The sequence below is a fragment of the Carcharodon carcharias genome, chromosome 12, assembly GCF_017639515.1.
Source record: "Carcharodon carcharias isolate sCarCar2 chromosome 12, sCarCar2.pri, whole genome shotgun sequence".
Taxonomy (NCBI): Eukaryota; Metazoa; Chordata; class Chondrichthyes; order Lamniformes; family Lamnidae; genus Carcharodon; species Carcharodon carcharias.
The window spans coordinates 140,799,107-140,822,689 of NC_054478.1; the positions used below are offsets into that span (position 1 = coordinate 140,799,107).

The window sequence follows — 23,583 nt, forward strand, 5'->3', positions numbered from 1 at the left end:
ATAATATCACCACCTTCAACACCCCTTTGTTCTTTTGTCTGTGACATCTTTTGATTATCTGCTCCTATCACTGCTTGCTTGTCCCCACAACCACACCACCAACCCCCACCCCCCCCACACTTCTCTCCCCCCACCAACCCCCCCAGCTTAAACCAGCTTATATTTCACCCCTCTCCTTAGATTCACTCAGTTCAATTGAAGAGTCCTGAGGACTCAAAACGTCAACTCTTTTTTTCTCTGCCGATGCTGCCAGACCTGCTGAGTTTTTCCAGGTAATTCTGTTTTTGTTTTGTTTTTGTTTTGGATCACCTCTGGGCAGCCTGGCTCGAATTTTAAGGTTCTGCACCCCCTTGTTACTCCCTTTATTCTATCGAATCCTTTAATCATTTCAGTTAAATCACTCATTAATCTTCTACGCTCGAGGGAATACAAGCCTAGTCTATGCAACCTGTCCTTGTAATTTAACCCTTTCAGCCCTGGTAACATTCGGGGGAGTCTATGCTGCACCCCATCAAAGGCCAATATATCCTTCTTGAGGTGTTGTGTTAGAAGTTGAAATATTACATTTAACTACCAACATCCTGGGGGTTACCATTGATCAGAAACTGAACTGGACTAGCCATATAAATACTGGGGCTACAAGAGCAGGTCAGAGGCTAGGAATCCTGCGACGAGTAACTCACCCCCTGATTCCCCAAAGCCTGTCCACCATCTACAAGGCACAAGTCAGGAGTGTGATGTAATACTCCCCACTTGCCTGGATGAGTGCAGCTCCCACAACACTCAAGAAGCTTGATACCATCTAGGACAAAGCAGCCCCGCTTGATTGGCATCACATTCACGAACATTCACTCCCTCCATCACCGATGCACAGTAGCAGCAGTGTGTACCATCTACAAGATGCACTGCAGGAATTCAACAAGGCTCCTTTGACAGCACCTTCCAAACCCACGACCTACCATCTAGAAGGACAAGGGCAGCAAATAGATGGGAACACCACAACCTGGAAGTTCTCCTCCAAGTCACTCACCATGTTAACTTGGAAATATATCACCGTTCCTTCACTGTCGCTGGGTCAAAATCCTGGAACTCCCTCCCTAACAGAACGGTGGGTGTACCTACACCACAGGGACTGCAGCGGTTCAAGAAGGCAGCTCACCCACCACCTTCTCAAGGGCAATTAGGGATGGGCAATAAATGCTGGCCTAGTCAGCCCACATCCCATGAATGAATAAAAGAAATCACTATTAATGATCGGATTTCGAGCTCGGGCTCTCCTTCTCCCCTCATGGCCGATAGTTCTCAAGACCATGGCCGAACCCGATATACTCACTCACACTTCCCTCTGTGGGCTTTCTCCTTGACTGACCCTGTCCTAAAAGGCTCTTCCTCCCACTCCACCTCCTGAGACCCCAGGCACGTCGGCTCATAACTCGCTCTCCCAGGGTTCTCCGGCCCCATCGCAAGACCACCAGCCGCCCCGCCACCGGCACCTACACCCTGGCCAGCTCACCACCTGCTTCCAACCGATTGGAAAGTGAATGAACTCTTGGATACCCGCGATTGGATGATTCTCGCCATCTGCCTTTCTCCCTGCCCCCACCCTCCCCCCCACCCCGCCAATATTTTGTCAACAAATCGATAGAAGTGCTCAAAGCAAACGAAGAAGAGAATTTTTTAAAAATTTCCCTTTGATTTCACTCCAGGGTTTGCTGGAAGCAGTGTCCCGGGGGGTTAATTGCTGAAGGGCTGGCAATCCTAATTCTTTCCCAGGTGGATCTCCTCATCTCCCTCAGTCTTTCCCTTGTTTTTGCACTCCGGGTCCTGCATCTCCGAATCCTGCTGACCGATTTACCTTGCCCTCCCCCCTCTCCTACTCTTTGCAAGTAGGCAGTGCCCTTCACCCCAAACTTTGACCCTTCACCTTGGTACCTCGAGGGGAGCTGCCGCTCCTGGAGTCGCACTGCAGGTGGCGCCCGTGAGCTGCCAGGGCTTAGAAGAGTGGGCAGTGCAGCCCTCCCTCAGTGGTGTACTCCAAATATCAGCCTGGATTATGGGCTCCAGTCCCTGGAAAAGGGATTTGAACCAACAGCCCTTCCGGCTCAAGGGGTGCGAGTGCTACCAACTGGGCTGACCCGAAGTCGGATGAATAGTTATTAACTTTTCTCTTTAAAACGAAGGCGAATTTTCTGAAGTTGATTTTACTCTTTCCCCAGATACAGTCCGATCACCGCGGCTGAAGTTGTGGTCTCTGTGGTGGGTTTTTAACTCCACAGGTTATTATCTGGTGGTCTACTATGTGCAGATCCTGTGGGACAACATCCACCCGTCCAGGGAAAACAGGGGCGTCTACAATGGAGGCGTGGATGCAGCTGCCACACTGCTAGGTATGGAAAAGAAAATGTCCTTCTCAGGCCTTGGGAAGGAGATGTGAGGCGGGAGGGCTTACTGTCCAGGGTGACCTACAGTTCCAAGATGGAACAACACAACACAACATCATAATGGCAAGAATGTCAAGGGCTCTCAGAGTCTACGCTTCCGATACAGAATCGTAGAGCACAGAAGGAGGCCATTTGGGCCTTCCTGCCTGTGCTGGCTCTTTGAACAAGAAATCCAATTAGCCCCAATCCCCTGCTCCTTCCCCATAGCCTTGCAAGTTTCCCCTTTTAAAGTACTTATCCAATTCCCTTTTACAAGTGACCACTGAGTTTGCTGAGAGCTCTTGTGGCGCAGAGGGTAATATCCCTGCCTCTAGAGCCAGCAGCTCTAGGTTCAAGTCTCACTCCAGGACTTGATAGCCAAGAAATGTGTGTTTATAATGCAGCCAAACAAGTTGAGTATTAACCTGTAAATGCTCCCAACACATTCCAGTGGGAGGTGGTAAGAGTGGGAGAGGTTCCTAGTCAGCCATGTGATGGAAAGAACATTGGAGCCTCTGTCATCGTTATCCATAACTCCAGGCCACAGCATGTATGGAAAAGTGTACATTACCATAGCCACTTGGACTGCCTTAGTGAACTGTACCACACCCACTGCCACCATTGAATCTGCTTCCACCAGTGCATTTCAGATCATACCAATATTTTTTTAAAAATCCCTTCGTCTTTTGCCAATGATCTTAAATCTGGGCCCTCTGCTTACTGACCCTCCTGCCAGTGGAAACGGTTTCTCTTTCTCTACTCTATCAAAACCTCATATAAGTTTGAACACCTCTAGTAAATCTCCTTTAGCCTTCTCTGCTCCAAATTAATTGTCCAAGGAATATAGCGGGGAAGTTCGGGTTGTGTCCCAATTTGTATGTGGTTGTGGTCAGACAGTAGCTAACAAGTAATAGACTGAGTTCCTTATGATCTATACCAGTCATGAATTGGTTAGGGAACCCTGATCTGATGACTAATTTCGAGTCATGATTGATCATTTATTGGACAATACATGTTCTGCCGTCACCTCAAAGGTAGAAAATAGAGCCTCAATATATTGATCCATACAGGCTAAGCCACTCAGTAAGATTTATTTACAGATAAAATAATATGCAGGGGATGTGAAAGATCCCATCACTATTTCAAGGAAGAGGATTGTGCGGTTGAGGGGGGAGGGGGTTGATCCTCATTCCCCATTACTGAAAAATAGATTATCTGATCGCTAACTCATTTCTGTGTGTGGGCAAATTGGTTGCCATATTTCCTTTATTACAGCAATGACTGCACTTCATAAAGTACTTCATTGGCTGTAAAAGGGCTTTGGGATGTGCAGAAGCTATGAAAGGTGCTACAGAAATGCAAGTCTTGCCATCTTCCTCACACACGTCACCCTTTTGCTAGCTTATCGAATATCCTGGGGTTGTAAACTCATGCACCAAGTCCATATCCTTGCCATCAAAGCCCGCTGTGTTGACAGCTGTGTGAGAAAAGCCTTGAGGTCTTTGTATTTGGGAAACATCGATGTTTTTCCAGCGTTCTACCTCAGGAGTGAGTGGAGCAAGATTATTTACTCCAAAGTTTGACTCTGGCTGTGTTGCAACTCTTGAGGTTGACAGAGGTCCAGATGAATGGCCTTGCCAAAGTAAGTTGTTTACACCACAGATACTGCCAGTTCAAGCATGACGTTTAAGGCCATAAAACCCAATTCTTAGACAAACACGTTCACCCAAACCATCAGTCGACTGAGAACAACATGCTTATTACTGGCGGAGAATAATTCGATGTTCATATACTGGTAGGTACCAAGAAACATGTCACGACATGTTGCTACAAACCAGGCTGCCCAGGTTTGAGAGCGAGAGATGTAAACAGATCCCTCCACACCCCTAAAGCAAATTCAACAAGCTGCACTTGGCATCATGGCACTGAATTTTGGCACCTAGGATTCACAAGTGGTAAAGAAGCTCAAATCCTAAAGCATTCAGTTTGACCCCATTCTACCTATACGCCTGAGTTTAAAGAGTTTCATTTACGTAGCGCCTTTGACAACCTCAGCATGTCCATTAGTTTTTTTATAATCAATGAAGCACTTTTGAAGTGTAGTCACTGTTGTAATGCAGGTGATCAATTTATATGAAGCAAGCTCCCACACACACACACAGCAAAGTGATAAAGAACCAGATCATCTGTTTCTCGTGTTGTTGATTGAGGCTTACCTGTTGGTCAGGACACCAGGCAGAACTCCCCTGCTCTTCTTCGAGATAACGCAGTGGGATATTTTAGGCCCTCGGTTTATGGTCTCATCAGATTGACGAGACCACCAACAGCTCAGCACTCCCCCGGTACTGCAATGGGTGTGTCAGTCTGGATTTGACTCCCTGGAATGGGGCTCGAACCCACAACCTTCTGACCCTGAGTTGTGAGTGCCACCCCTTGTGAGCCACAGCCAGTCACATGTGCAAAGCAGCTACGTCACTCAATGTACTCGCTAGAGTTTCGTCTTTCTTTCAGAGAAATTATGGCGGTCAAATGGGCCATTCAGCCCCACCTGTCATGTTCCACATGAACCTCCTCCTACCCCCTTGTGAACTGATCCCATCAGCAAGTCCTTCCGTAACCAGTTGGTTCCTGTCACCTGCTTACAATATCCTAACTTTATCATCTGAGACCCCAATGCATTTAATCAGACAAAGAAATAAAACCAAAAAATGGTGTTTTCTTTCCCTGGGCTGAGACAGTTCTGATCTTCTCTACAAAGCAATGAAGAAAAGCCCTTGATCATATTGTGCGCTTCTCATCAAACGCCATCATTGACTGATTATCCTGTGACAAGTGTTATTGTGACATCTTTCATCCGTAAAATTGTATCCTGACACATCAAATTCGAAAGTATCCTGAGAATAAGCAACTTTAACTATTCCAGTATCTCTAGCTGCAGCACAAATGCACAAAGCAAAAGAGCCTAAAAGCTTTCCAAGCAAACACAGGCGATGTAACGCCTGCCCTTTTATCTCCTTTCTCCTCACCGTCCAAGGCCCCAAACACTCCTTCCAAATGAAGCAATGATTTACAGGCACTTTCAATCTAGTTGACTGTATTTACTGCTCTCGATATGGCGGTCTCTACATTTGGGAGACCAAATGCAGAATGGGTGACTATTCTGCAGATTCCCCCTGTTCAGTCCAGAAGCATGAGCCTGAGTTTCTGGTGTCCAGTCGTTTTAATCCTCCATCTTGCTCTCACGCTGACATCTCTGTCCTTGGCCTGCTGCACTGTTCGAATGGAACTCAGTGCAAGCTTGAACAGAACCTCATCTTTCGATTAGACACTTTACAGCCTTCTGGACTCAACACTGAGGTCAACAATTTCAGACTATAATCTCTACCCCATTCTGTTTCATTTCCTTTGGTTTGTTTTTTTTTTCTTTCAGACAGCCAACCTGCTGTAGGCTTATCTTTTTGTTTCTTTGTTTTGTTTCTTGCCGCATCATCGTTCCCTTTGGCCCCGGAGCACTGAGTCTTCTGTCATTCAATCTCCTGTCATTCAATCTCTCCTGACTTTCGCCCTATCACACACCTTCCATTTTGTCCTTGTCCCATCCACTCCTCGCCCGAAACCTTTAAAACTCAAACTTTTCTCAGTTCTGACGAAAGGTCACAAACCCAAAATGTTAATTCTGTTTCTCTCTCCACAGATGCTGCCTTAACCTGCTGAATGTTTCCAGCATTTTCCATTTTTAAACCATAAGCTTTAATCATTAGAGATTAAACCTAATCTCAAATACTTTGCATTCCTATCCTTTTCTCCCTCATGGGTTTATCTAGCTCTCCCTTAAATACATTTGACCATGTTAGTGTGGCTCAGTTGTTTGCACACTCTCCTCTGAATTGCGAGGTTTTTTTTCTTATCTAAGTGCCACTACTGGACTTGAACACAATGATCAAAGCTGACGCTCCAGTGCAGTACCGGGGGAGTGCTGCTCCACCGGGGCATGTCAGCAGCTGAAGTGTTAAACCAAGGCCCCATTTGTCTGCTCAGGTGCATGTGAAAGATCCCATGGCACTGTTTCGGCGAATAGTAGGGGGAGCTCTCCCTGGTGTCTTGGTCAATATTTATCCCACAATCACCATCACAAACACAGATTACATGGCCATATCACATTGCTGTTTGTGGGAGCTTGCTGTGCACAAATTGGCTGCTACGTCACAACAGTGACTACACTTCAGAAGTACGCCATTGGATGTCTCAAGGCGCTTTACGGCCAGTGGTTTTGAAAGCGCGATATAAACACAAGTCTTTCTTTTGTTTGCCTCCATGACTCCAAGTTTGAACAAGTTCCACATCCTCATCACTCTTTGGACAAAGACATTTCTCCTGACTTCCCTTATTGGATTTACCGTGAATCATGAGAGACAAGATGACCCCATTTTACCGGCCCCAGTGGGCAGGATTTTATGTCCCGCGGGCAGGCCTGCGCCCAACCTGATCAGGCATAAAAGAGCGGGCGATGACATCAGGCAGGCGTGCTAGAGGCTGGGAATCCTGCAGTGAGTAACTCACCTCCTGACTCCCTAAAGCCTGTCCACCATCTACAAGGCCCAAGTCAGGAGTGTGATGGAATACTCCCCACTTACCTGGATGAGTGCAGCTCCCACAACACTCAAGAAGCTCGACACCATCCAGGACAAAGCAGCCCCGCTTGTTTGGCACCCCATCCACAAACATTCACTCCCTCCACCACCGACACACAGCAGCAGCAGTGTGTGTACCATCTACAAGATGCACTGCAGGAACTCACCAAGGCTCCTTAGACAGCACCTTCCAAACCCACGACTACTACCATCTAGAGGGACAAGGGCAGCAGGCACATGGGAACACCACCACCTGGAAGTTCCCCTCCAAGTCACCCACCATCCTGACTTGGAAATATATCACCGTTCCTTCACTGTCACTGGGTCAAAATCCTGGAACTCCCTCCCTAACAGCACAGTGGGTGTACCTACACCACGTGGACTGCAGCGGCTCAAGAAGGCAGCTCACCACCACCTTAGCAAGGGGCAATTAGGGATGGGCAATGAATGCCCAAAATGAATTAAAAAAAACCGCCGGCACTGTCGAACCCATTCATGATTTTGAAGACCTCCATCAGGTCTCCCCTCTGCCATTTTTTCTTCCCAGTGGACTTGGGGAAAATCAAAGCCAGTGATGATAGTGGCGTTAGCGGGGCGCGGAGTTCTGTGATTCCCAGCATGCCCCGGTGTTGCTGCCTGATTCCCCGTCCGGTTCCGTGGGCCCCTCAGGTTTTCAGCTGGCTTTCTCCTTCCTCTCGTTGGCAGGTGCCATAGCGTCTTTCTCGGCCGGGCACGTCACGATGCAGTGGTCACTGTGGGCGGAGCTGGTCATTTTCGTCGTCACGGCACTGCAGGCTGGACTCCTCTTTCTCATGAACACCACCACCAACATCTGGGTCTGCTACGTTGGCTTCGTCCTGTTCCGGAGTAGCCACCAGCTCCTGGTTCCCATAGCGATGTGAGTATTACTCATGGCTTCCCCCTCCCCCTCCCCCTCCCCGTCCCACCCCACCGACCCCCACCACCACCCCGACCCCCAGCCCCCCCCTCCCCCACCCCCCACCACCAGGCGTCGTCTGAAAGGGCGGAGAAAAATCAGGTTCAATTGCAACTCCGAGCCAGGAATTCCATACAGGGGGTAGAAAAGGTTAGGAAAAACATTGGGAATTTGGGAACGATGCAGGTCGCTGGGGGCGATGGACCACAGAGGGCATTCTTGGAACTGCAGCCTCGAGCAAGAACGGACCAGATAGGAAAAAATGTAGAACCGTAGAGCACAGAAGGAGGCCATTCGGCCCTTTGTGCCTGTGCCAGCTCTTTTGATGCAGTTCGACTCCCCTGCAGTTCCCCCCACCGCCACCCCCCCATGTTTCCCCTTTTTAAGTGTTAATCCTTATGAAAGTCGCTGAAAAGAGGGACATGTTGCCGAATCTTTTCATCTTGCACTCAGCAGGACAAACACAAGAATGCCAAGTTTCCACCGATCGCAACAATTTATACTGCAGGAGAAAAGAGTGCTGATTGGTTGGCAAGTCAACTATGGCTCGCTGAGATAAAAACAAAAAAACTGCGGATGCTGGAAATCCAAAACAAAAACAGAATTACCTGGAAAAACTCAGCAGGTCTGGCAGCATCGGCGGAGAAGAAAAGAGTTGACGTTTCGAGTCCTCATGACCCTTCGACAGAACTAGTTCTGTCGAAGGGTCATGAGGACTCGAAACGTCAACTCTTTTCTTCTCCGCCGATGCTGCCAGACCTGCTGAGTTTTTCCAGGTAATTCTGTTTTTGTTATGGCTCGCTGAGATATTGCCATGGAGAAAATGATTGGGATCTGTAGGCTCCCCAAGCTCCTGGGTAATTTAAAAAAAAGCTGGAGGCTTGAACATATTCCTTTTGTTTCCAGAGAATGGGCCCCTGTGTATGAATGTATGTCACTTCTAACAAGTGTAAATGAGCCACGTTAAGAGCTTGACTGATTAACTTAAATTGGTTGTTAGTGTAGCTATTCCACAATTGGTCAGCACTTGCTGAACAATCCAGAGTGCGCTAATAGCACGCTCCTCTTTTTCTGTCTTTTTTTCTGTCTTTTTTTCTGTCTCTCTCTGTCTGTCTCACTCTTTCTGTCTCCCTCTCTTTCTTTCTCCCTTTCTATCTCTCTCTCTCTTCCTCGCTCTCTCTCTTTCCCTCTCTCTTTCTCTCTCTTTCTCTCTCTCTTTCTCTCTCTCTCTCTTTCCCTTTCTTTCTCTCTCTGTTTGTTCTCTCTCTCTTTCTCTCTCTCTCTCTTTCTCCTTTTCTTTCTCTCTCTTTCTTTCTGTCTCTCTCACTCTCTTTCCCTTTCTTCCTCTCTCTCCTTTCTCTCTTTCTCTCTCTCTCTTTCTTCTTTCCCTCTTCTTTCTCTCCCTCTCTCTTTCTCTCTCTCTTTCTTTAACCCCTGCAGGAAGTGAAGATACTAAATATGTGGAGTTTGAGAACAGGGTCAGGTGAAAACCATATGATGAGACCGTCTGTTCAGGCTCACATTTGGGCCTGGTACGGGAGGGACAATGGGCCTTGTGCTCTAGACAAGAGTCAGCGTCTTCAGCTGGGATGAGATGGTTGGGGGGGGGGTAGCAGATAGTGGGGGGAACACATGAAGCAATGATCTTCATGCTCTGGTCCAATAGAAAACCCTCTGAGCCACTCACTTGTTAAAGGCCAGAACACGGCTGGTGCACTGGAGACAACTTCCTGTTGGGAGTAGAATTTAGGCCAATAAATGTGGATCAGGAATAAACACATAGAAAATGCTGGAAATGCTCAGCAGGCCAGGAGAGAGAGAGAGAGAGAGACAGAATCAACGTTTCAGATTGACATCAGAGCTAGGAAAAATGAGAGTTGTAACAGGTTTTAAGCAAGTACGAGGGGGGTAAGAAAGGGAAGGTCTGTGATAAGCCGGGAGAGATTGAAAGACAAAAAGGGGTGATAGTGTAAGGCCAAAGAAGATGGTAATGAGACAAGGAAAGAAGCAAAGCATGGGTTGAGAGGTTGTGAATGTAAATAGAAGAATAATTATCTGAACGAATGGGGAGTGGTCATTGTGGCCTAGAGTTGTGGGATTCAACACTGGGGTCCGGAAGGCTGTAAGGAGCCTCGCCGAAAGATGAGGTGCTGCTCTTTCAGCTTACGGCGAGGTTAATTGAGACGGTGCAGGAGACTGAGGACAGGGAGGTGAACGTGGGAGCGTGACGGGGGTATTAAAGCGACAGGCGGCCGGACGCTCGGGGTCACACTTGCGGACTGAACGGCGGCATTCTGCAAAGCTACCACCCTCCACCCCACCCCCACCCCCACCCCCACCCCCACCCCCACCAGTCTGTGTACCGTCTCCCCAAAGCGTCGATTAGACTTTGTGGTGAAGGATTGTCGGCCGTGAAGGATGTCACTGCTGCTGACTGCATTTGTGCTGACTGGGTGTCTACTGTCATTAGTTTTCAGATTGCTGCGTCACTGTCCAAGGAACTCTGTGCCCTGGTGTTTGGCATCAACACCTTTCTGGCCACCATCTTAAAAACCATCATCACCCTGATCATTGCTGACAAGCGGGGACTGGGGCTGCATGTGAACAACCAGGTAAGCGGAAGATTGAAAACCTGTCGAGCTCCCCCTCTGTCATACGCTGGGCCAGGAGGACATTGATTTTGGGGTGGGGTGGTTGGGGGGGGGGGTGTGCGTTGTGGGAGAGGGACTTTATTAACCACTAGTTAGGCCTCGGCTGGAATCCCGCGCCCAATCCTGGGCATCGCACATCAGGAAGGATGTCAGGTTCTCGGAGAGAGTACGGGGAGGATTTACTAGAATGGTACCGGGGATGAGGGAGAGACTGGAGGAGCTGGGAAATGATTAGGACGAGAGAAAGATGAGGGGAAATGTTCTCTCAGAGGGTCGGTTAGTCTGTGGGATTCTCTTCCCCAGAGACCCAGTGGAGGCTGCGTCACTGAATTTATTCAAGGCCGAATAAAGATGGATTTTTGATTGACGAGGGAGTCAAAGGTTATGGGCGGGGGTGGGGAGCGGGGAGGGGGAAGGTGAGAGGGGTAGATGGCAAAGTGGAGTTTGGATCGCAGCCAGATCGGCTGTGGTCTTATTGAAAGGTGGAGCAGGCTCCGAAGTCCTGGGTTCCTGTAAACCGGGACTGTTCTCCTTAGAGCAGAGAAGGTTAAGGGAAGATTTAATGGAGGCGTTCAAAACTCATGAGGGGTTTTGATAGGATAAATGAGGGGAAACTGTTTCCACTGGCAGGAGGGAGAGCAGAGGGGGTTAACAGATTTAACATAACTGGCAAAAGCAGCGGGCTGGAGATGAAGAATTCTTCAGTAAGCTGTTCTGGTTTGGAACACACTATCTGAAAAGGTGGCAGAAGCAGGTTCAATAATTATAACATCCAAAAAGGGGGCTTGAGTAAATACTTGAAGGGGAATAGTTCATAGGCCCATGGGGAAAGAGCAGGAAAGTGGGACTAATCGGCTCTCTCAGAGAGCTGGCATAGACACTGTGGGCTGAATGGCCTCATTGCGTGCTGTTGGATTCTGTAAAGCTCCCCTCTGCAGCACCCTGGGACTCTGGACAGGTCAGTCCAGGCAGCTGTGCAACCTCACACCCCTGTCTATACCGTCTGCTGCGCACTGCAGTTGCTGGGCCTTTCGGATAGGCCTTTAAACTCAGGCTCCGCCTGCCCTCTCAGGTGAACGTGAAGGATGCCAAGGGGGAGGGTTGGGGGGGGGGGGGGGGGGGGGGGGGGGGTGCGGGATAGTGTTTGCTCCCAGGGTCCTGTGGCCAATAGTGATCCCTCGATCAACCGCACGGGAAACAGATTACCTGGCCTTTCTCACGTTGGTGCTTGTGGGATCCTGCTGTGCACAAAATTAGATACCCGGCCTCACTCCAAGAGCGACTGCGCCTCAAAAAGCATTTCATTGGCTGTGAGGGGGGTCATGAAGCGTGGTCTGTACTATATGTACATATTTACATACGTGTGTGTGAAAGTTCTTTCTATCCCTGGGTCTCGCTCTGAGGCTTTGGTGGTGACATGGGAGAGGAGGGAGAGGGGGAAATGTAAATAAACATTTTGCTGCCCTTTTGCCGTGGGAGAAGGGAACAGCCAAGCCAAAGGCAGTCATGCCGATCGTTTGGCCATGTGCTGTTGGTGCAGTGGACCTGCCAACTCTCAGTTCCTGTTTTTGGTGAGAAAGAGTGGGCGAGTGAGGGGCCCACACACTGCAGGGGCTGGTGGAACACTGGAAGAGTCAGGCCTCGCTATCACAGTCCTCAAAGAAAGCTGACATTCAGCAGCCTAGGCCGAATAAGATCCGGGCGAACCCTGCACTAGAGTCGCGGAGTCATTAGGGGATACCTGGAGGCCATTCGGCCCATCGAGTTCATGCCTGCTCTCTGTGGAGCAGCCCAGTCAGTCCCATTGCCCCACTCTTTCTCTCCGTAGCTCTGCACATATTTTCCCTCAACTCCTCATCCAATTTGCTTTTGAAATCCTTGATCGTCTCCCCCCTCCCCCTACCCTGGTGGGCAGCGAGTTCCAGGTCGTTACCACTCACTGCGTAAAAAAAAAAGCTCTTCCTCATCCCCCACACCACTTGCCCAAAACCTGAAATCTGTGTCTCTTAGCCCTTGCAACGTCAGCCACTGGGAACAACTTTTCTTTACCTGCCTTGTCTAAACCTGTCAGAATCTTGTCCCCCTCTATCAAATCTCCCCTCAACCTCCTTTGCTCCAAGGAGAATGACCCCAGCTTCTCCAACATAACTTTGTAGATAAAATCCCTCATCCCTGGAACCGTTCTGGTAAATCTCCCTCCGCACACTCACAGGGACCCTCATGTCCTTCCTAAAGCATGGTGACCAGGACTGGAAGCAATACTCTAGTTAGGATTTAACCAGAGCTTTATAAAGGTTCAGCATAACTTCCCTGCTTTTGTACTCAATACCTCTATTTATACGAATATACGAGCATATAAAATAGGAGCAGAAGTGGGCTATTCGGCCCCTCAAGCCTGCTCTGCTATTCAGTAAGATCATGGCTGATCTGTTTGTGTTTCAAGTTCTTACATTCCCATCTACACCCAATAACCTTAGACTCTTGTTAGGCAAGGGAATCAATCTACCTCCGCCTTAAAAATATTCAGGACCCCCCCACCCCCCCCGCTTCCACTGCCTTCCAAAGTCGCATAACCCTCTGACCCTCATAATGCCCAATAAGGATGACCCCTAATTTTATAACAGTGCCCCCCCCCCCCAACCCTAGTTCTGGACTCATTGACAAGAGGAAACATCCTTTCCACATCCACCTTGTCAATACCATTCAGGATCTTATATACTTCAATCAAGTCACCCCTCACTCTTCTAAACTGCAGTGGAAACAAGCCCAGTCAATCCGACCTTTCCTCATAAGACAACCCACTCATTTCAGCTATCAATCCAGTAAACCTCCTCTGCACTGTCTCCAACGCGTTTACATCCTTCCTTAAGTAAGGAGACCAAAACTACACAGTATCCGAGGTGTGGTCTCACCAATGCCCTGTATAACTGAAGCATAACATCCTTACTTTTATGTTCAGTTCCTCTCACAATAGAAGATATGAAGCCAACGATCCCATTAGCTTTACTAATTACTGTCTTAATATGGCCTGTCATCTTCAATGATGGGTGCACATGAACCCCAGGTCTACCTCCAACTGAAATTTCCAACACCCTGATGTTGTCCCTTCCTTGGTGCAGTCTCTTTCCCATGATTCCTTGGGTACTGGCAGCCCAGGCCCTATGAATTGGCTATTCTTCATGGTCAACCCAAGGCAGTGACTTGCATTAGTGTAGCACCATTAACGTCCCAAGGAACCGTGCACCCTGCTGCTCAGTCTGAACAGCTTGCAGGCCACCTGTTTTAAAAACCATTCCCCCCACCCCCCCTCCACCGACTGAGTGGCACTGACCGATGGAGCATGTGAACAACAAAGTATGTATCAGATTAAAAGTCTCTCGAGCTGCCCTCTATAATACACTCGAGCCAGGGACAGGATGGAGGTTGGTGGAGGGGTAGCTTGCCGTAGGCTTTATAAACCACTCATTAGGCCTCATCTGGAACATTGGGGTCTGACTCTGGGCACCAGACCTTTGGAGTGGGGCGAGGGCGGATTTGATGGAGGCTTTTTGTGGGGAGGGGGGTCTTGCCTGCCGACTGGAGATCCAGCAGGAGACCCTTGTTGCCTCCCTCCGGGTAGGCCCGCCAGCACTAAGACCCTCTCAGGCACTACGAGGCCACATGCAGGCCTTCCCTGGGATCAAGGACTCTGGCGGGTGGAGGGGGTTGGGGAGGGGAGTTGGGAGGGGTGGGGGTGTTGGGGTTGGTGGTGTGAGGGGTGGGGGTGGTGGGGTTGGTGGTGTGAGGGGTGTAGTGAGGTGGGGTAGGACCCACCCCCTGAGAGTTTCCGGTCAATCAGAGACCAGCAGCATATTTGCTCAGCAGTGCCACTGGGGATGCGGTGGCTGCTCCCGGTACGACACCTCCCAGAGGCCGAGCAACCCAGGCCAGAGGGATGTGATGACAGGAGGGTTTTTGCAGGGTGGGGGTTGCAGGAAAGGATGTGTAGATGGTAGGCAGGGTGGGGGGGGGGTGGGGGGTAGGGTCAACAGCAAAGCCAAGGGGTGGCTCTCAGCCAGCTTCCCCACTTCCCAATGCCATTGATCAGACACTGAGTGCCTTTGAACAAGGGACCCCGTAGGAGGCATTAAGCAGCCTGGGTTAATATCAGTGGCTGTGGGATGAGGCCCCAAGTTGTCATGAATTGCCCACTTAAGGGCCTCAATTGGTGGTGGGATGGGCAAGCCAACCACAGGCTTTCCTGCCCCAGGCTTAATTTTGGAATGGGTGGGAAGGCAGCTTCCATGCCACCCTCCTACCCGATTAAATGCCCTCCCCACCTCCAAACACGCCAGGAGACCGGGCACAAAACTTTGCCATTGGAAGGATGCCAAGGTGATGGACATTTACCAGGATGACTGGGTGTTGTGGCAGGAGGAAAGGCACACAGGCATCCCACCCAGCCGGAGAGATGGGAAAGGGGCTGGGCGACTGCAGTGGTGGGTTTCAAGGGGAGTTTTGTGGGGAAGGTTGGGAGCGTTTGCCCACATACGGTGGGGCACACACGCCCAGCTCTCGTCCCGGCTAACCTTCAGACTCATCCGCTGGATAGCCAATGGACACAGGGGTCATAGTGCGACAGGGTCAAGAGTGAGAAAATTAACAGAGGTCAGCGGCGGCCCCTCCCACCTCCACTGCCCCAGCTGATCTACCCGGCAATGGATGTGGCTTGAAGATTTTCCGTGGGCCTCTTGTTGATGCATTGGGGTCAACAATACCAAGCTTGATTGAGCTTGGGTTTGGATCCTTCTGGAGTTAATCTGGGTAAATACAGTAAGCGCTAATGTGGATAGCTGTCTCCATGATAAATAACAGAATGAACAAATACTTAATTTGTTTGCCGGAGTTATAGTTCTGCAGCTGAAGGTTGGTCACCTGTTTCCACAGAAGGGTTATGAATGTCCTTTCAGTGCTGTAAATATCCCCCTTTAGGCCAGGCGTCGATGTTGTTCATTAGATTCTTGGCTTTAAAAGTAGAATCATAGAGTACAAAAGCAAAGAAGTTATTCTGAACATTTATAAATGACCGGTTTGGCCCCAGCCTGAGTATTGTGTCCACCTCTGGGCACCACCCTTTAGGAAGGAGGGTCAAGGCCTTGGATAGGGTGCAGAGGAGCTTGACCAAGAAGGTACCAATGATGAAGGATTTCAGTCATGCAGAGAGGCTGGAGAGGGTAGGGTCCTCCTTAGAGGTGGGAGGCTAAGGGGAGTTTGACCTGAAGCGTTTGAAACCCTGAGGGCTTCTGATTGAGTAAATAAGGGGGGACTTGTTTCCACTGGTCGGGGGGGGATGGGTGGGGGGGGGGTCCATTCCCGGGGTGACTCAGATTGAAGATAATTGGCGAAAGAACCAGGGGGAGGGGGTGTACAATAGGTGGGAAGGTGAGCCCCTCACCTTCCTGACTGCCCCCAGTCAAATCTGGGGCAGGAAGGGTCAAGAAGAGCCAATTGGGGCCCTGACATGGCAACTTAAGGTCTTCGACCCACCGCCACAGGCACTCAACACAATGGTAAACACTGGCAGACATGCCTGCCCCCGGGTGGCGAGGGGTGGGGGGGGCAGGGTCCATCCTTCTTGGACATCCTGTGCCCCCTCTCACCAGGGCCCCCTGTTTGGCTCTGGCAATCCTGTGCCACTCGCCTGCACTCCGGGAGCTCCAGTGACGACCTTTATCCTCGAGGCTGCTGCTATACCAGCAGTGTCCATCACTCCTCGGGGGGGGGTGCTGTCGGTACCAGAGAGCTGTCAGCCTCTGATTGGCCAGTAGCTCTCGGAGGCCAGACATTTACCCTTCTAGGAAAGTCCTGGGTGGGGTGTGGTGGTGGGGGGGGGTGGAATTGCCCCTAGTTGAGGTGGGAACCATGTTAGCAATCAGTGGAAGGGCTAATTGGGATTTATCCTGAAGGGGCTCCTGGAAATGGCATTGATGGGATTGTCACTGGCTCCCCAGCCGATAGGTGGATCCAACATCCTGACCATTAAATTCTGCCCATAGCACTCATTTTCACTCTCCCCTCTGCCCCTTATACACATCTACAGGGCAACCTGAATCTGAACAGAGACAAGAGAGAATGCCTCATATTGCCCCAGGGGTCTGAAGCAAAGATGCTAACAGGGGACCATGCCAAGCTCCTAGTTAGTTCGCAGAAGACGCAAGCATGTTCAAGCCTATAGTTTCCCCTGTTGCTTTCTCCATGGCAATACCTCAGCCAATCAGAGCCGACTTGCCAACCAATCCCAGCCCCTTTCCCCTGCAGTATAAATTGTTGTGAGCGTTTGAAATTTGGCATTCTTGCATTTGTCCTAATGAGTGCAAGACGAAAAACTTTGGCAAAATGGACTCTCTTTGCAGCAAAAGATCCAATAGGGTTAACCGAGAGAAGCTATTTTCTCATGTTGCGGGGTTGGGGAGTCCAGTTTAAGTGGGGGCACAATCTTAAAATTCGAGCCAGGCCGTTCAGGGGCGATGTCAGGAAGCACTTCTTCACACAAAGGGTAGTGGAAATCTGGAACTCTCTCCCCACCCCCACCTCCCCACCCCCAAACCCCCAACCCCCACACATTGGCTGATGGCCAATTATAACTTCAAACCCGGGATGGATAGATTTTTGTTGAGTAAGGGCATTAAAGGTTACGGAATCAAGGCGGGTCGGTGGAGTTAAGATACAGGTCAGCCGCGGTCTAGTTGAATGGTGGAATGGGCTCGACGGGCTGAATGGCCTACTCGGCGCAGACGAGAGCCACCGGCAGATGCGTGGCTGACAGTCAGAAGAGAGCAGGAGGGAATGCGGGTGAAACGGAGGAGATTACACAGCCAGGGTTGACGGGAACCAGTGCAGTCACCATTAGCACCCTGTTTATGGACGAAACGTGTTCATAAGTAATGATTGAGGCTTTCGGCCTAGCAGTTGGCTGTTATTGAAAAGCATTGTGCAGGTTGAGGCTGATGGAGCAGGGCTTAAATTGTAGTGACAAACCGTGTTGTTATTTTTAAACATTGTTTTCTTGACAGCACAGGAAGCTGAGCAACCTCCTCGTTATAATGGCCACATTTTCTATGTACACTTAAAGCTGACAGGAAGCTGAATTAGGCCCAGGTACCAGTGGTTTAATGTGGTCTTGAAAACACAGGACATTACATAATTCTGATATTCATTATGGCGACCGCTATTTCGACCTCTTCATGGAGCAGGAATGGTGCCCTGAGGAAGGCCAAAACCACAATGTCAGAAGGAACTGCCAAACGGAGAATTCCAGAACTTCATGCTTTCCAGCCGGGGATCTGCTTGCAGTTGACTTAATTGAGAAACAGCGTATTAATGACAGCTGTTAAAGCAGGCCTTGTTGTGTGGATTTTGTTTTCGCAACAAACCACAAAGAGCAAAAACATTTTTTTTAATATATATATATTTAAAAAAAAATTAATTATTGTTAAACTGAAAGCAGAGCTTGCTTGACAACGTATAATAAAGCACTGGGTGTGATTGGCAGACCTTTGCAACACTCACTGGCGCTGACTCCATGTTCATTCCCAGTGGGATTCTGCTAGTCCCTGCATTATCCCAAGAGGATGGTCCAATAGGACCTGCGCTCCTATAGCGCCTCAGAGCAAGAGTAAGGGGGTCGCCCATTTAAGACAGAATTGAGGAGGAATTTCTTCTCTCAGAGGGAGGTCAATCTGTGGAATTCTTTACCCCGGAGGTGCTGTAGAGGCTGCATCGATAAGTAATATTCGAGGCTGAGGTAGACAGATTTTTAATCAGTAAGGGAATCAAGGGTTATGGGGAAAAGGCAGGAAAGCGGATTGAGGATTATCAGATCAGCCATGATCTCATTGAATGGCAGAGCAGACTCGATGGGCCGAATGGCCTATTTCTCCTCCTATGGTCTTAGGAGGTCCCAAAGCACTTTGCAACCAATTACGTACTTTTTTTTTAAGGGTAGCCCGTGTTGTAATGTAGGAAAAGTGGCACTCAATTTGTGCACAGCAAGCTCCCACACAGAGCACCGTGATAATGACCAATCTGTTTTTGCGATGTCAGTTGAGGGGTAGTTATTGGCTGGGGCGGAACCCCTTTGAAGTAGTGCCAGGTGATCTTTTACCCTGGCCTGAGAGGGCAGACAGAGGGCCTCGGTTTGACATCTCATCTGACAATGCAGCACTCCCTCAGTACAGCACTGGGAGCGTCTGCCTAGGTTATCGGTCGTGGCTCGTGGGATTTGAACACTCAACATTCTGCCTCAGTAGTGAGAGTGCTACCCACCCAGCCATGGCTGGCACATGGTGCGGGGGGGGGGTGGTAACAGCCCAACCCTGAACTCAAAGCTTCCTGGTCTATTATGTGGGGCGTGTGGGGGCAGCGGAATGGACAGGTCTCCCTGTCTAATGGGCACTTGGGTTTTCCACTGCGTTGGCAACAAGCTCTTCCAAAGTAGGACGAGAGGCCACAAAGGGAAATGATTAAGGCGAACTGTTATTAATTATATGATGTCCTGGAAATTTAGCTCATGGTTTTGGGTGTGAGTCGGCCTGATTTTCCACTGGCTTAAAAAAAAATCTAGGCCTGTTTGTAATCTAGCATGGGCCTGTTCGTCCCTGTAATCTTGTCGCTGACTGACCTCTGCTCATCTTGCCGTTGTAGACAGTAACTAACTCTTCCTCTCTTTACCTCTCGCACCTCCCTCACCATCCACCACCTCCCCCCCCCTGCCCCCCGCCCCCCAACACCCCTCACCTCCCACCCCGTTGCCCCCCGGCTACAGTTCTACTTCTACATTGGCTACTTCTCCCTGCTGGCAGCCACGTACCTGGGGAGAGGGCTGTACGTCTTTGCCAGGCACCACCAGGAAGAGAAGAAGGCCCGGGGCCCACGGAAGAAGGAGGAGGAGGCCGCCTGCTCGGTGACGGAGATGGACAGGGCCGGCAGTCATGCCCACACGACCTGCCCGAAGGCGTGAGGTGGAGATGGACATCGGCGAGGGGTTGTTGAGGGGGTGGGGTGGGGGGGGATGGTGGTGGGTGGGGGAGGGGGGGTGGGGAGGGGAGGGGAGGGGCAGGGTTGGGGGGAAGAGGAAGCTGCCTCTCGTGCCTTAAGGTAACAATCTCACAGGAGGCCGAGAGTGAGAACATTTTGGGTGTTTTATTTAAAGTAGAAAGCGTGAAAGCCTTGTTTGCGGCTAGGCGACAGATTGGCCACATTTCTGGCATTGCGGGACCTTCCCGCTGAGTGCCGGTTGGTGCCAATCCCTTCTGAGGTGCACAGAATGATCCCAAAGACAGAGTGTCCCTGTAAGCTTGACTGGCGCGGTTGTACAGCCGATTGCCAAGGTAGATTATACACCAAGTCAGTCGGCACTTCTTCAGTGACAGGAGACTTAGCAGGACACAGCAAGCCGAAGCAGCCCATCCTCCTTGGCAGCGCAGGTTTTGGGCGGGCTCAGGAAGGAAGCTAAGCAGTGAGTTCGGCCTATCCGCAGGGAGCTGCTCGCCAGCCTCGGAGACCGTATGACTAGCTGGCGCGACAGCATGAGGGCCAAAAGAAATGGGCATGGGGCTTTTGCAACTTCTGCCCTTGCCCCTCCCCCCCCTCCCCCCACCCCCAGCATGCCCAGGTTGGCCAAGTATTGTTTCCTGCGTTGTGTGCAACGGCCAGAACCAGCCAGCTGCCCATTTAGCTCCAAGGTGGCAGCTAACGGGCGGTTTCAAAGGCAAGAGATATACCATGACCGCAGAAACTGAGATGAGTTAGGGAATACTCAGTGTCGGATTGCGGTTAACCATATAATGTGCCTTCGCTGCCAACTTGAATACCTAGGAATTAGGGGAGAGACTTAGAGTCTACACTACCACCCACTTGACTATGAAATAAGATGCCAATCATTTCAAAATTACGCACTTTAACTTGGAAAACAGGATGGTTTATCCTTGTATTTAACTCACAGTATCACCAGCATGCCTTCTCAACACCAGCCCCTCTGCGTGATCGTTCGATTGCCGTTGACTTGACTGAGCGGTATCTGCGTTTTGGGAGGCAGACGATATTGCCCTCAGCACAGTGATCACAAAGACACTGGCCATCATTTTCGGGCCTAATGTTCTTCAGCACCATTAAAGGACACAACCTGCCTTACCCCATGACACACTAGGGCTGTGGTGCACAGAACCTACATCAGAGGGTTCCAAAGAGGACTGGTAAAGATGGTGATGGACCAATTTTCCAAACCTGTACTCCTGCCGCAATTATTATGGGAGAGGGAAGCAGATGGAAAAGGGCATCAACTGTAACATAGCACAACGTTATTAGCGTGAAGAGAGACAGGCTGTCGAAGCATTTCGTCTGGCACTCATCAGGAAAGACACAAGAGTGTCAAATTTCAGAGGGAGCAACAATTTACACTGCATGAGTAAAGGGCATTGATTGGTTGGCAAGATGACTCTGATTGATTGAGGCATTGCCATGGAGAATGCACCAGGGAGCTCTTGTCCCCAACGCTTTTGTTTCATTCGAAAAAGGCGCAATGCCTGGGCATGTTCCTTTTGCCTGCAGAGGACAGGTCCTTGCATATGAATATATGTAGCTTCTAGCATACATAAGTGAGCTACATTGTGAGCCTGACTCAATCTTAAATGGGTTGTTAGTATAATTCTGAGCACAGATGGGATTGTTCAGCAAGTGCTGTCCAATAGCGGAATCACATCTAATGTTAGACATTATGTTCTGAGTTTTGCAAGCAGGGGCTGAGTATGGTCAGTTCTCTGCCTGTTGCGAACATCTGAAGGGACGTGCAGTTATTGGGGCGTATGCCCTATGTAACTGGCATCACACCAGAATTGACTTGACAACCAATCAGCACCCTTTCTTCATGCAGTATAAATTGTTGTTCCCTCTGAAGTTTGGTATTCTTGCATCTGCCCTGATGAGTGGAAGACAAAAAGCTTCAACAGGCGCGTTTATTTTTTCAGCAATACTCAACTTCTACACTACCAAACGACTAACTCTTTGAATGCACACCCATTAACTAGCTCAATTTACACGGCTGATAAGAATGAAGATCAAATTGATTGACTGTAGCTTGATCATATTTTAGTGCTTTATACTTATCGACTAACAATGATAGTGTTAAAAAAGATTTTTTTCAACATATATTTAACGGATAGCATTGGAGGTTTGATCGATAGTTGTGAGGGGTTCCAATTTCAGTCACGAAGACTGGTTAGCAATGCTACGAGCGCCTCAAGATCATGTCTCCGCTTTTTTAAATTAGGATACTTGCTGGGGCTTCTTCAGCAACTTTGATTATTAAGCACCTCCTCGCGACCCCAGTCAGGGAGCCATCATCGTAAATTGGGAATCAAACTCAGGACTGTCAAGTTTGAGGGAATGTTAGGAGTGAGATGCAGGATCAAAGTGGGGCAGAAATCGGGGATTATTTTGAAGAAGAAGGAGCATCGAAACGTGTCGATGTTTTTATTTTGCAAACTGAAACCGGATTGCACGGGGATTTGCAACTGGCTCTGGGGCACCTTTTATGTTCCTGAAGATCAGATTGGCCTTCCCTAAGCTTTGCAGTAATTGGACAGTCCATAATCACACAAGGACAATCTTCTTCTCATAAGATCCGGCTGAGTCTCAGGACCCAGCAGGCAATACTTTGCTATGATGGTGTCGCCATGAAATATGGGTTGCCAACTCCTGTTGGACCTATTCCGGGAGGTTCAGTCACACGACCTCTTATGTCCGACCGTCCTACCCGGTTCCTTCCCTTCCCCCACATTTCCCAGACTTCAACGGCTATTAGACGAAAGAGATTTTATGGTTTAAAAAAAAAATACCCATTGTTTTCCAGTTTTCCTTCTCAATTGCTTGTGGCAGTGTCTAACCGATTAAACGTCAATTCTTGGAGAGCCCAGGGCAACCCTGGAAGGTTGGCAACCCACTGGAGCCCGCTGATGACAGTTTAGCCACGTGCCACCCTCATGGGTACGGGTCTGCTATCAGGTACGGATCTCCCCAGGAGCTGATTTAGAAGGAATTATTTAAACTTGATTACGAGGCCCCATTTTCTCACGCTCACTTTAAGAGCAGGTTGAACTACAGAGACCCACCAAGCAGATTTCTACGTGCTCCGTAGTAAACCCATTCCAAAGACCTTCGGTTCACGATATTTCTTCGCCATTCCTGGTGCTCCATGTGATCATGTCAAACCTGTTCTGTAAATACTGCTACTCAACTGATCAGTACCAAGATTTGAAGATAGTCCGGCCTGGTTGGACACTAGAGGCAGGCCAGGTGCCGGTGCGCACTTTGGCAGATGCCGCGGGTGATTATTAGTTGACAGAAGAATGTCCAGGTTGTGTGTTAGGCCGGAATGATTGCATCCTGAAGCCATGCTACAAGAGCAGCTTTTTAATTCAGTCCCAGGCTTCATTGAGGCCTCACTTAGGGCTCCCAACTCTGATTGGGCTGTCCCCGGAGGCTTCATAGAGGAACAAGTTGGGATAGCGGTACCTGTTGCTGGGTGAGTAATCCTGAAGGCCAGGCTCTGGGGGTATTCGAATCCCACTGGTGAATTTAAATTTAATTAATTTAAACAAAATCTGGAATCGAAAGCTAGTCTCAGTAATGGTGACCATGAAACTATCTTCCATTGTTGTAAAAACCCATCTGGGACACTAATGTCCCTTTAGGGAAGGAAATCTTCCATCCTTACCCGGTCTGGCCTACATGTGACTCCAGACCCACAGCAATGGGGTTGACTCATAATTGCCCTCTGAAATGGCCGAGCGAGCCACTCAGTTCAAGGGCAATTAGGGATGGGCAACAAATGCTGGCCTTGCCAGCGATGCCCACATCCCATGAAAGAGTAAATAAAAAATATCGCACCTCTCCCCCTTCACTGTGCC

The 23,583-nt window shown here is 49.5% G+C and overlaps 1 protein-coding gene across 2 annotated transcripts in view; it reads left to right on the forward strand.

Annotated features, from left to right (window-relative positions):
• slc19a1 (solute carrier family 19 member 1) overlaps positions 1 to 23,583 on the forward strand; it is a 51,552-nt gene that overhangs the window by 26,958 nt on the left and 1,011 nt on the right. Inside the window, exons 3-6 of one of the 2 annotated variants that reach the window (XM_041201705.1) lie at positions 2,217 to 2,387; positions 7,757 to 7,949; positions 10,459 to 10,600; positions 19,443 to 19,638. In XM_041201705.1, coding sequence (XP_041057639.1) covers positions 2,217 to 2,387; positions 7,757 to 7,949; positions 10,459 to 10,600; positions 19,443 to 19,637 — 701 coding nt within the window. In that variant the 3' untranslated portion in view covers position 19,638. Of the gene's footprint in view, positions 1 to 2,216; positions 2,388 to 7,756; positions 7,950 to 10,458; positions 10,601 to 17,691; positions 17,774 to 19,442; positions 19,639 to 23,583 lie in introns of those variants that run through there. The other variant, XM_041201706.1, reaches the window with a different exon arrangement.